Source organism: Quercus lobata, chromosome 9 (assembly GCF_001633185.2).
Source record: "Quercus lobata isolate SW786 chromosome 9, ValleyOak3.0 Primary Assembly, whole genome shotgun sequence".
NCBI classification, from domain to species: Eukaryota; Viridiplantae; Streptophyta; class Magnoliopsida; order Fagales; family Fagaceae; genus Quercus; species Quercus lobata.
Genome location: NC_044912.1, coordinates 25,395,736 through 25,409,037, shown reverse-complemented (window position 1 = coordinate 25,409,037; position 13,302 = coordinate 25,395,736). Strand labels below are relative to the sequence as shown.

The window sequence follows — 13,302 nt, the reverse complement described above, 5'->3', positions numbered from 1 at the left end:
GTACTTTACCAATAAGTCTACATTATATGGCACAACATACCGATTATCCAAAGTAATTCCATTTTTTACTATTGTCTTCCCATCATGTCTTCTTCTATAAATGGGGAAACCTTCTTCATCGATAGTTGTCTCTTCATAAAATTTTTTTGGAAAATGTTTTATACATTTATCATTAACCATTCAAGGTGATCTTGGGTTTGCATATCCACATGACCCATGCATCATAAACTGTTTTACATCTTCATAAGCAACTGGATCTTCATGTGGATCTGGTATTTTTGCTGTAATAATACTATCAATGTCTGCTGGGCTTGGGCACTTATCTTTTGGATCCAAGAAAAGGAGAATATGTGCATGCGGAAGTCCTCTTTTCTGAAATTCGATTGTGTATACTACTGCAATGACTCTTCCAAAATGAGATTCTTGCCTCAAATCATGTAATAATTCATCCAACTTTATTTTAAAAACCCTTGTTACAATATCTGGTCGGTCCCCAACATTTTGGCCTTCTATAAATTCCAAGCACTGTGTGATTTCAGACCATTTTGGATTGCAAGTAAATGTCATAAACAGATCTAGATATCCTACCCCTCTACATATAGCCATTGCATCTTGATAATTCTGAGTCATGTATCTTGGGCTTCCAGTAAAAGAGGAAGGTAAGATGATCCGCTTTCCCACTGTTTTTGGATTTGTATCACCACGAAGCACAGCATCTTTAAGCCCACCAAGCATCTTTATTCATAGAAATTTTAATATAATAGTTTAGATTCAAATGCAAGTTATAAAATACAGATTTTTGGTAGCTATTTAGATGATAATATGCTAGAAAAACAAGAGGTCAATTTTTTTTTTTTTTTTTTTTTTTTTTTTGAGAAACAAACACATACATACAAGGGAGAGGGAAAAGAGTTTGATTACACATGAGATGTGCTCGCCTTATTTGTAACATTTTTAGACCAGTGCGTAGGCATCCCTTTGTAATTCAAAGTTTTTATTTTTTTTTTTATTTTTTTTTGGATTTGGTAATTCCCATATATATATATTTTAAATATTTGTGACATAACATAATATTATAATACTCTTAAAGTTTGTATAGATCCAAATTTAGTAATTAGTTTTGATGAGTTATAATATCATTCATATATTGTGACTATCATGATTATCATTAAAATTATTATCTCAACTTTGTGTGAAAAATTAAAGAACATTAAAGCTTAGGAATAGTAGATCATAGGGTAGTTTGATAGATGGGAAGGCATTAAAGTGTAAAGAGCACACCTTTGTTTGAGTGAAAATTCTTTTCCATAATTTTTGTCATATATAAAGATTGAAACATTTTTTATTATTTAAATTACATCTCCCCCCTTCCCCCTCCAAAAAGGGGGGGCGGGGGGGAATAAATTTTTTTTTTTTGGGAGAAAAAAGGGGGAAAATAAAACTTAAAAGAGAGATTGTAAGAAAAATGAATTAATATTGTTTGCCCTCGGATTGTTGACACTAATTCATTCATTACATACTAATATTATGGATAGTAAATTATAAATGTTAGGATTGTTGAAAATAATTCATTCATTGTATATTAATATTATAGATGTTATGAGATTGGAAGAAATTTTTTGAAGAAAGCAATTTGTTTTTCTAGTATTTTGAGTTTAATTTTTTTTTTTTTTTTTTTTTTTTTTTGTTTTTGTTTCCACCATAATCTTCAAGTGACCAAGGATTGTTTTGCAAAATTTAATACTGCAAATGTGAGATTACGTCTCATTAGTGGTTGTATCTATCAATCTTCACAATACAATGTAGGCATGCTTAATATAAAAATATTAACATTAATAATAGAAATTAAAATTTTTTTTTCACTACTATTCAATGTTTTTGTGCGTAAGCATGGGTATATGCTAGTTTCATTAATATAAAAACATGAACATGGGCATAAATTTATATATAGTTATGAATTAAATAACTAAATTATTATATATTAACTAAATATTAATATGTTATATATAATTAATTAATTCATATACTAAATAAGTCTTTGGTTATATTTTTATTATTTTTATTTTGTAAATATAAGATCTAAAAGCTTTCTTAAATCATTTTAACAAACGTTATATATTTTCAACTAAACATATTTACTATTATTAGTTATATAAAAAGACTTATTGTTTATTTTTATAATTTTAATAAATTATTTATGATGTCACCGATCGAACCATAAATTCGACCTTGGTTGGACCATAAAACTGATAACTAGTAATTTTCTGGTTCTTTATCCGTCTCGGTTTTTAAAACCATATTTTACACCCATTTGTTTGCTTAAGGTCACTACCTTAATGATGGAGTAAATCATCCTCTCGTACAGTAACATGACAGGGGTAGGCGATCTAGTGGTGAGATTCAATTTTAATTTTTAATTTTTTTGGGAAGAAGGTGAGATTCAGTTAGTATCCACAGTCTTGAACAATTTAATAACTTATGAAAATTCATTACTTTCTTCCTTTGGTCTTTTAACCACTAGCATAATTTTTATAAAGTGGTGACATCACATCATAAGCCACATTTAAATATTGAAAATAATATACCCATAATAATAATAATAATAATAAGAAAATGCAAATTTGTATTTTTATTTTTGACAGAAGTGAAAACGCAATTTATTAATAAATAAAATCCATAAAATTGGTTTTTGAGGGGAGGAGGGTGTTGCATATTGTATAGACAATTTTTATATCTAGGGTGTTGATTGCTAAATTTGAAAATTAGGGGGGCAAAATACAAGTTTCCCCAAAATTTAGAGTGGCTATGTACAATTGGTAAATAATCCCTCCCTCCCTCCCTCCCAAGCTAAAAATCGAAGCCCTTCTTTCCACAGTGAGTCCCTATTCTCAGATTGGGTTCGGTGTTGCCGCCGTGAATCGTCAGCGGCGTGTGCCCCTCAATCGCCGCTGTCCCCTCTCATCATATCACGGTTTTAATGATGGAGGAGACACCTTCAAATGAAAATTCGGAGGAGCACTCAATCACTCCTCCTCCTCCTCCTCCTCCTCCTCCCAATGATGCTACTCCTACTGCCGTTGCCGTTGCCGTTGCCGATGCCGATGCCGATGCCGATGCCGATGCTAATGCCGATCACCATCACCACGAAAACACGGTTCCTGATCCCATCAACCCCGGGTATGTATATGTACACACACATAGTTTATACCTACTTTTCTAAACTTAGGGTTTCATTCTTTATTAGTGTAAAAAAATGGCTAAACAAATTGAGATTGTAGAGGCGTAGAGTTGAAGGCTGAGATTGCCGAAGAAGAAGCGGATGAAGTCAAAGGCATACTTGAAGTCATTGCATCCACTGGCAAATTTTGGTATCTAATTTTCAATTCCTTGTTGAAGATGCATTTCTCTGATTTTTAATTTAAATTAAAAAAAAACCAAATTATTGATCAAGATTACTAATAAAGGAAAGAGGAGCATGAGATTATTAGGATTCTATTTACAAGACAAAATGGAATAGCTATTGATTTAATGCTAAGGTCTGACATGCTTTTTCGTAGAAAATTGGAACTTCTTTTGTAGAAAACTGTTGAAATGTGGTATGAATATGACACGACACAAGACATGGTGACATGTCAATTCTTGAAAAATTAGGACACGACTCTGATGTTATTGAAAAATTAAAATTAGCTATTTATTTTAATTTTTACTTTTATATTTCTCTTAAGGAATTTTTCCCATTTCACTGATGTGTCACTGACTATCACTTAATTGACATTGCTACTAGTCCAGTCATTGTCATTTAATTATTTTTACTATTTTTTCCTGGCTTCTTTTTTTGTTGTATGAGATGGATTTTGTGATGCCATACCAGTTGATTTTAACATAATTTATTCAGCGACTGGATTTTTTCTTGCTAACAATGAAGTATTAATTTAACTTATCAAAAAACAATGAAGGATTAATGTAGTTAAGTTATAATTTTTAATGCAACTGGCTTGTATGGTTGCCAACATTTATTTGCAGTTGACATAATTATGATGGTCAAGGTTATGAGTTAGCTTTGCAGCAGATTCTACACCTGTTTATGTAACCATGTTGCTATTTCATTGTATAGGTTATAGGTTGCACATTTTATATCTAATATAGTATGTTTCAGTTATAGTAAATGTGGAAGTAGACGTGCCTGTTTCATCTTCATAATCTTTGCGTGTTTTATTTTGCACCTTAGGCATGATTGGGACAAATTGAAGAGCATGCTATCCTTTCAGCTGAAGCAGGTATGGGGAGGTATACTGGCATATGCATCTCTTGTTACTTCACAATAATTGTTTATGGTTTTTAATTTTTCTAAAATATGTGCATCATTTTATCTTTGTCTTCGCTTCCAAGAAAGACCGTTATCTGACTGTGTGTGACATCTAACGAAGGTCTTGTCGGAGTATCCTGAGGCGAAAATGACTAGTGAGGAACAAAATGCTTCTTTAGGAGAAACCTACCTGGAACTTGTGAAAAGGTTGGATGAAGGTATCTTCCTAATCATGTCATCTTGTGCATACTAATGGGATTAGGAAAACAGCGTTTTGTTATATGTATTGGATGGAACTTGTTGGTCCTAAATATTGAGGTGTTTCGTTCTAGAATGATGACAATATATAAGGATGGAGCAAATAAGACAGATTTATCCTTTTCCCTAAAACAAACCCAAATTAATACAAACAGCCCCCCTAAAATGAACTCAAACAATCACTCTTCCTAAACCAAGGATAGAGAGATATTTGATAACAAAAGTCATCATCTGATGGAAATATCCTTAAAATAGTCATTGACTCTATGTCTAATTGTCTATTAAGTTTTACGGTGTTAGAACTAGTGGCTTTGAACCAAAAATAGCTTATAAAAAAGTGCTTTGAACTGGTGATAAGTTCAGAGAAGATTAGGGTGTGTGCATAACTTATTAAAAAAAAAAAAAAACTTTAGGGAAGAATTGGAGAGAGAAAACAAGGTTAAGTTACTGTAGGCTGCTTTTTTGACTCTTTTATATGATGCCCCATATCTAGTGCAAAACCAAAATAAGTTGATCAAAAATGCCCTTATGATTGATAATGGTTTGATTTTCACATAGATATGAGAGAATTTGAACCTATGGCTTCCACTCCATGATGGTTGCCTTTTATCATCACATCAAGATATCAATGGATTTGTTTTTGATGTAGCCATATAGGCGGGATTTGAACCTAGGTCCTTTATTTGACAACAAGAGACTTTACTAGTTAAGCTATTTAGAGTTCAAAATAATGGTTTGGATTAAAATGTAGTGCTAAACATATTCAATTGACATTAAAACAAGATTTTGTAGGAAACATACAATAATCATCCATTCATAATGAAAGTGGAATAAAGCAGTGATTTGCTAGAACCTTGGAGTCTTTGCTTTATATAGGACATTTGATGGATTCTGATAAAATAATTTCAGGCTTGGCTCAGTTAAAAATGGGCTAAGCAGCAAAACCAAATACTATGCTGCTTGTGCTTGGATTGGTTGGTGGAAAATGCATTTAACTTCAGTCTAATCCTAATTAAGCTTGGCTTGATGCAGTACACTAGCTTTCTGTGCTTAGTTTTTAGGGTAATGCTTTCTATTTCCTTTGTATTCAAATTGGAAAGTGCCTGCCTCTAACCTAAGTCGGGGCCACCTTCGAATTGGGTGTCCCAGTTGATGAAAAATTTCTGTAACTTGGTGGGTTTCCCTATTGTGAAACACGAATCTCAATGTTTGGCTCTGTTTCGCCTTTTGGAACAGGACTGTCTTGAGGTGATTGAAGTTGGGGTGCCCAATCGTCTTGCAAATTCAGGGTCACGAGGTCTTAGGGAGCTTAAGGGGCTTATCTCTAATGTTAATTACTTAATTACGATAGTGTCTCATCTAAGAGTAGGAGCAGAGTTTCTTCGATTACTGTGGGGGTTGTTGGTAGTTGTAAATGACTCCACGACTACTTTCTTGGAATGTAAGGGGCCTTAACAATCCCCGGAAGAGAGAGGTTTGTAAGAATCTTCTAAAAGATTGGAAGTGCGATATTGTATGTTTTCAAGAAATGAAAGTATCTTCTACTGATGTTGCTTTCGTTCAGAGTTTATGGGGGAGTCCTTTCATTGATTGGGCTGTTTTGGATGCTGTGCAGACCTTGGGAGGGGTCTTGCTGATTTGGGATAAGAGGGTTTTTGAAAAATTGGATGTAATTGCTAGACAGTTTTCTGTCAGTGTCTTATTGAGAGGAGTGGTGGATGACTTTGTTTGGGCTTGTACAGGTGTGTATGGCCCCAATGATGATGGTCAACGGGCTTCTTTGTGGGAGTTGTCGTCTCAGGTGCATGCCAGATGGCCTATGGCATGGTGCGTAGTAGGTGATTTCAATATCATTAGGTACTTGAGTGAAAGGCTTGGCTGTGAGTCGTTTAGCCCGGCTATGTTTGCTTTCTCGGACTTTATAGAGAATAATTGATTTGTGGATTTACCTTTAGATGGGGCTTCCTTCACTTGGTTTAGAGATTTTGGTCTTCCCTCTATGTCAAGAATTAACAGGGTTTTGGTTTCTCTAGATTGGGAGGAACATTTTGAGAATAGATCCCTAAGGGTGCTTCCCCGTATTTTTTCTGACTACTACCCTCTTTTGTTGGAAGTTGGTGCTGTCCGATGTGGTCGGAGTACCTTTAAATTTGAGAATATGTGGTTGAAAGTTGAGGGTTTTGTTGATAGAGTTCAGCAATGGTGGAATGGGTACAGTTTTGTGGGTTTACCAGGTTTTATTTTGGCTCAAAAATTGAAGGCTTTGAAACCAGATTTAAAAGGGTGGAACAGGGAGGAGTTTGGTGACCTGGCTTTTAGAAAGAAAAATTTGTTGACTAAACTGATGGATTTAGATGCGAGGGAGGAGTTGTTGAGGCTTTCGAATGAGGATCAGCTTCGTCATATTCAGCTCAAAGGAGACATAGAACAGTTGGCTTCTCTTAAGGAAATTTCTTGAAAACAAAAATCTCAGGCCTTGTATGTGAAGGAGAGAGATAATAATACTCATTTCTTTCATAGATTAGCAAACTCTCATAGAAATGCTAATCATATTAAGAGGATCGAGGTGGATGGTGTTCTTTATGAGGATGAATTGGATGTGCGCTCTCAGTTAGTTCTCTTCTATTAGGGGTTGTATGAGGAAATTGAATTGGGGCACCCTACTATGGAAGGATTATATTTTGCTTGTATTGAAGAGGAGGAGAGGCAGTCCTTAGAGAGGGAGCTCACGAAGGAGGAAGTCATCCAGGTCTTAAGGGAGATGGAGGGTGATAAAGCCCTCCTGATGGTTTCACCATAGCTTTCTTTCAGAAATGTTGGAGTGTTGTGGAAAAGGATGTTATGGATGTCTTTGATTATTTTCACCGGCACTCTGTGTTTGAACGGTCTACGAATGCTTTATTTCTCACTTTAATTCCTAAGAAGTGTAATGCTGTTAATAATAAGGACTTCTGCCCTATCAATTTGGTGGGCAGTGTGTAAAAGTTGTTGTCCAAGGTGTTGGCTAATAGGTTGAGTGCGGTTTTGGATAATCTCATCTCTGAGACTCAAAATTTGTTTGTTAGAGGAAGGCAAATTCTGGATTCAGTGCTCGTTGCAAATGAGTATCTAGATAGTAGGTTGAAGAGCTGGTTACTGGATGTGGTTTGCAAGCTTGATGTTGAAAAAGCATATGACCATGTTAATTGGGAGGCCTTGTTTTATTTGTTGGACCGGATGGGTTTTGGGCTGAAATGGAAGGGATGGATTAAGGCTTGTGTTACTTTTGTCCGTTTTTCAGTCCTGGTTAATGGATCCCCTGAAGGTTTTTTTGGAAGTTCTCTTGGGTTAAGACAAGGAGACCCTTTATCCCCGTTTTTGTTTCTCTTGATAATGGAGGTTTTAAGCAGAATTTTGAAGAAGATAGAGGAGAATAACCTCATTTGGGGTTTTCATGTGGGTGTAGTGAATTCTGTTGGTGTGCGGATTTCCCATTTGTTGTTTGCGGACGACACTATCTTATTTTGTGAGGCCTCTAGGGAGCAGTTGCTGTCCATGAGGTTGGCGTTGTCTTGTTTTCAGGCTTTTATGGGCTTGAAGGTTAATGTTGGGAAAAGTGAGATTGTCCCTGTTGGGGAGGTGTATAATCTAGCTGCATTGGCTAGTATTCTTCATTGTAGAGTGGGGAGTTTGCCTATGAAATATTTGGGGATGCCATTGGTAACTTCCTTTAAGACGGTTTTGATTTGGAATCCTCTTTTGGAGAAGATGGAGAAGAAATTATCAGGTGGAAGTGTCTCTATTTATCTAAGGGTGGTAGACTCACATTACTAAGGAGTACTCTCTCAAGTTTTACAACGTACTTTTTATCTCTCTTCACTATTCCTAAATCTGTGGCTGCTAGAATGGAAAGTATTTAGAGGCATTTTCTTTGGGAGTCTTCTGAGGGGAGTTTCAAATATCCTTTGGTGGCTTGGGAAAATGTGTGCTTACTTGTTGAATTGGGAGGTTTGGGGATAAGAAGTGTAGTGTCGTTTAATCAAGCATTATTAGGGAAATGGTTGTGGCGTTTCAGGCATGAAGTTACCCATCTTTGGCGGAGAGTTATCTCCACAAAATATGGTGAGGGTCAAGGGAGTTGGTGCACGAAAGTGTGCAGGAGGACTCATGGATGTGACCTTTGGAGAAGCATTCATGAAAGGTGGGAGAGTTTCTCTAAGCATTTGTCTTTTGTAGTGGGTGAAGGCACCTGTATCTGCTTCTGGCATGATAGGTGGATTGGGGACAACACCCTAAAAGATCTATATCCTGAGCTCTATGTTGTTCAGCTACCAAAGAGGCTTGCATCTCTGAGGTTTTGTGGATTCTGGAAGGAGGTACTTCTAGAGTGTGGGACCTAAGGTTTTATAGAGCTTTTGAAGATTGGGAACTAGCTGCATCTTATTCTCTACTTCAGTTTATCCAACCTCGTATTCCTCTGGGGGATAGGAGGGATACCCTTTGTTGGCGGCTCAAAGGTGATGGTAAGTTTGACATCCGTTCTTATTACCTAGCAATTCAAGGTACTTCAATTTTTTTGTTCCCTTGGAAGGGTGTTTGGAAACCAAGGATTCCTAAGTGAGTGGCTTTCTTCTTGTGGATTGTTGCTCACGATCGGATTCTCACGTTGGATAATCTTATGCTTAGGGGTTGCCCTTTGGTAAATGGGTGTTGTATGTGTTGTTGTGATGGGGAGTTGGTAGACCATCTTCTACTTCATTGTCTTGTTACACACACCTTATGGACCTTCATGCTTCAGACTTTTGGTATTCATTGGGTTATGTTAGGATCGGTGGCGGGTTTGTTATCTTGTTGGTATCAGTGGCTTGAGAAGCATAACTCGAATATTTGGAATTTGTTTCCAGGGTGCTTAATGTGGATAGTCTGGTTAGAACGAAATCGTTGCTCCTTTGAGAAAAAGGAGAAGACGTTGGATGAGTTAAAGGTTTTATGCCAACGTAGTTTTTTTGAGTGGTATCATTGTTGGGGCTTTATTGATTCTTCGTCTCTTCTAGAGTTTATATTTTCCCTTAGATTATCTTTTTGATCTCCCTCTCTTTTGTTTTGTTGTTTGTTTTATTTGTTTCTTCTTTTTTTTTTTCCTTAATAATAGAAAAAAATTGAGTCTTTTTTTTTTTTTGGGGGGGGGGGGGTGTTGGGTGTTGGTGTGCTCTCACAGAGAGAGAGGTGTGAACTTGTTTTGCGTTGTGAAACCAAAAATTGTCATTAGATTTTGGTAGAATCTGTAAGAGACCTGGTTTCCAGAATCTTAGTTTACCTGGAATTGAACTTTCTGGGTGAATCTAAACTGCTTCACAGTTGATTGCTCCTGACAAAGAAGATTTGGTTTTGGACTAGCTCCTCAAAACTAATCCATTATTTGCAAGAAAGAAATAAGATTTCTTGGTTTTATTGTATGTACAATGCTTGATGTGGATATTTTAATTGAGGATTTTGATCTGCATTTATTCAATGAAATATGGATTTGTCAAAAGAAAAAAGAAAAAGAAAAAGAAATTGTAGATTTGAATTGATATTTTATTAGGAAGGTTATCAGGCTTCTTTTTCTGTAGGCCCATGAATCATGATAACACTCTTAACAGTGCTTGCTAAACAAAACATGAGATGGCCATAACTAGTGCTGTAGTAGTTGATGTTGTTCTTATGTTTAATTAATTTATTGCTCCTCTACCCATCAAAATTGTCACATTTTATGATTTATAGTTCCATTTGTAACTATTAGATCCTCAAAAAAAGATCTTTTGGTTCTATTAATTATTTAAGTGTGCATGGTTCAAGTCTTAAGAGTGGTCACTTGACTCACTTCATGCAAAAAAATGCTGAAGAGTAGACTGTATCCAAGTCACCCATCCTAAGAGTCCATTAAAGTGGAAACGGCATTGGGTAATGACCCTTTTATGTTTATCTGTGATGCAGCTCTTCTTGGCTTTGTTGAAGGTCCTCCGTTTACACTGCAGCGGCTCTGTGAGGTGACTACTTCATTTGTGCATTATATATTATGCTATTCTAACTGCCCCCACACATTCCCCCCCCCACACCCCCCCCAAAAAAAACACACACGTGGTGGTGGCAAACCAAAAAAAATGGTGGATTTCTTTGGGGGTGACAGATAGGGATACTTGCACATCTCCAAGTAATTTATGACTTCTTGACTAGGAAGATCTGCACATTAATTTTGTCTCATCGTTGTTACATATTTAATTTACTCTAATAAATTTCTCATGCTTTATCTTATTTATTTCTATTGAGCAGATCCTATTGGAAGCACGAACTATTTATCCTAATCTTTCAAAGCTTGGTTTAGCTCTTGAAAAGGTATACTAATTTTTTTGCTGTTTCTGTTTGTCGATGTTGAAACCTTTAATGATTTATTGCCCTGTCAAGCGCAAGTTGTGTGGGTTTTCAAGTCTTAGGCTGTATGGTGCAATTGTAAAAGTCTCAGGTTTTCAAGTGCAAGTCCGCAGGTCCAAGCCTTGATAGCAGACACTTCATGCAAAAAAAATGTTGGGAGTAGGGACTGTAGTCAAACTACCCCTTCCAGGAACCTAGTGGGATCAGGATCAGCACTGGGTAATGACCCCATATAAGCATTAAGAGTCCTGCTGGTCTGCCTTATTCTGTTGCTGCTTTCTAATATGGTTTTGTGAATGTTGATGCTACATTATGTGGCCTCAGTTTTTTGGGTGTGCATGTCTTTGTGTCTAGGGGTCAGACTCCTCTAATCACCAGACTTTGGTTGATCAGTCTTTGTTTATGGGTTTTCTTTACGAGTGATACTAGAGATACTACTGATTTTATTTTTATTACATAAGCTTTACAAACTGATGTGTCAACATTTAAACATAATACATAAGGTAATTAAATAATTATTTATTATACTGTTGATGTGGCACCAATCATATTTATATTACCATTTCAATTTGTAAATTTTTTGTAGTAAAATTGGTAGTACCTTTTTTACGTTTTCCTTTCTTGACATAATCACTAGCTTCATAACGTGTTCTTGACATAATCACTAGCTTCATAACGTGTCTATTTGAGCATGAACGTGTTGTAAGATTTCACAATCCTAATCATTTATTCCTTTTCATTTTTTATTTTAAGAGTGGAAAAAAAAAATTCCATTACATATTTTATTATGTTTTGCATGGATACGTCAAATTTAGAGATGTTTGACATGGTCATGGCGTACACCGCTTTCCAAATAGTTATAGAATGGTGGTAAAAGTTTGAAAATTGAAATGGCTTAATATATCAATATATCAAAATTTTAAAAATTGTATTTATTCTTTCCTACTATTTTTGATGCTTACTGTTCTGACAGTTTATCTTGTCCTGCCTGTAGAATTTGTTGGTGACGTCTATGTTAAGCAAATCTATTGATCAATATCCACAATCAACTGTGCAAAAGCCAGATGAACCAGCGAAAGCAAGCGAAGAACTTAAGGCTCACCCCAATTCAGTACAAAATGGGGTCGAACCTATGGTAGGAGATGGAGATGAAGTAATGACAGATGTAGAGGCTGATATAGATGATGATATGACCATTGACATGGAAGCTTTTGAAGAAATAGTTGGATCATCAGAAAAAAAATCCGAACCAACTGCAAATTCTTAGTTTTGGGTGATTATTTTCGGTCAATTGAATGCCTCAATTTTTACCGAGCTAATGGCTCTATTTCATTGGAGTTCTGGATTTCTAAATGGGCACGGTTGGTCCAGTGTATTCTGCTTCTGGGTTTGGTAAACTTCACGATAGCGTTAAGGAAAGGATAGATCCTTGCGGCGAGGAATTACAAAAGTCTTGTCTCAATATCCCAAGTGCTGTATTTATAAAATAGCATGAGATCGAAGATTACTTAGCTTTTCATCTGCTTATCAAGATAAAAAAGTGAGGATTACTTGGCTTTTCAGATATTAAATTGGTATTGCTGTATTAAATTAATAAATTGTGAACGAATTTAAGCTCTTTATGTGATTTTAAATACTCAGGTGCAAGATAATAGCTCATTTGTTTTTGAGAAACAAACACACGCACACACAAGGATGGGCTCTAACACAGGCACACAACAAACTCTACGCTAAAGCCATAAATAGAGAATTAGTTCAATTTTAGAACATAAGTGACATCTTAGAACTTAGTATTTTAAAATTTTTTTTCCCCATTGCTGAAGGCATTAAGTATATATAATGTTGAGTCAATTGGTTGTAATGAAATGCTTTTGGTTTATTCCCGTATGTATAGATTTGTAAATTTAGTTAAGCAATTTTTTGCAGAGAGTTTATTAAAGAGCACGATCTTTGACTACTATTGATAATTGATGGCATAATTTCCAATTTCCATTTTAACTAAATTTTAAAACTAAGTCTAATGTGATATTCAAATATTAATTCATAAGAGGTCTCCAGAATACAGAGGAAAAAAATTCTATTTGCAGGAGGATGGATTTATTTCCTGGAATTTAATTCATTGGCAAATTTGATGTTTTATTTGACCTCTAAAGATAATAGAGTTGTGATTGCAAAGAAATGGGTAGAGCTACCAAGGAGAATTCACGGTTACAATATATCTTTTGATGGTATTTTGTTTTAGAGAAGATGAAATTATGGATTATTTTTATGGAACAGGCTCAACGAATTACAAATTTGAATGATTAGGGGTTTTTATTTTCTTGTTTTTGAATGGACTTTTTTGTTGT

The 13,302-nt window shown here is 35.4% G+C and overlaps 1 protein-coding gene across 2 annotated transcripts; it reads left to right on the top strand.

Annotated features, from left to right (window-relative positions):
- The first annotated feature begins 2,826 nt into the window (after positions 1–2,826).
- LOC115960260 (serine/threonine-protein phosphatase 4 regulatory subunit 2) lies at positions 2,827–12,590 on the top strand. 2 transcript variants are annotated; one of them, XM_031079054.1, is made up of 8 exons: positions 2,827–3,177; positions 3,279–3,368; positions 4,229–4,277; positions 4,428–4,524; positions 10,520–10,572; positions 10,856–10,918; positions 11,068–11,173; positions 11,949–12,590. In XM_031079054.1, exons 1-8 carry the CDS (start codon positions 2,978–2,980, stop codon positions 11,984–11,986), a joined length of 696 nt encoding a protein of 231 aa, XP_030934914.1. In that variant the 5' UTR covers positions 2,827–2,977; the 3' UTR covers positions 11,987–12,590. The 2 variants fall into 2 exon arrangements, with proteins under 2 accessions (XP_030934914.1, XP_030934913.1); XM_031079053.1 differs by lacking the exon at positions 11,068–11,173 and having other exon boundaries at positions 2,831–3,177.
- The last annotated feature ends 712 nt before the right edge of the window (positions 12,591–13,302 follow it).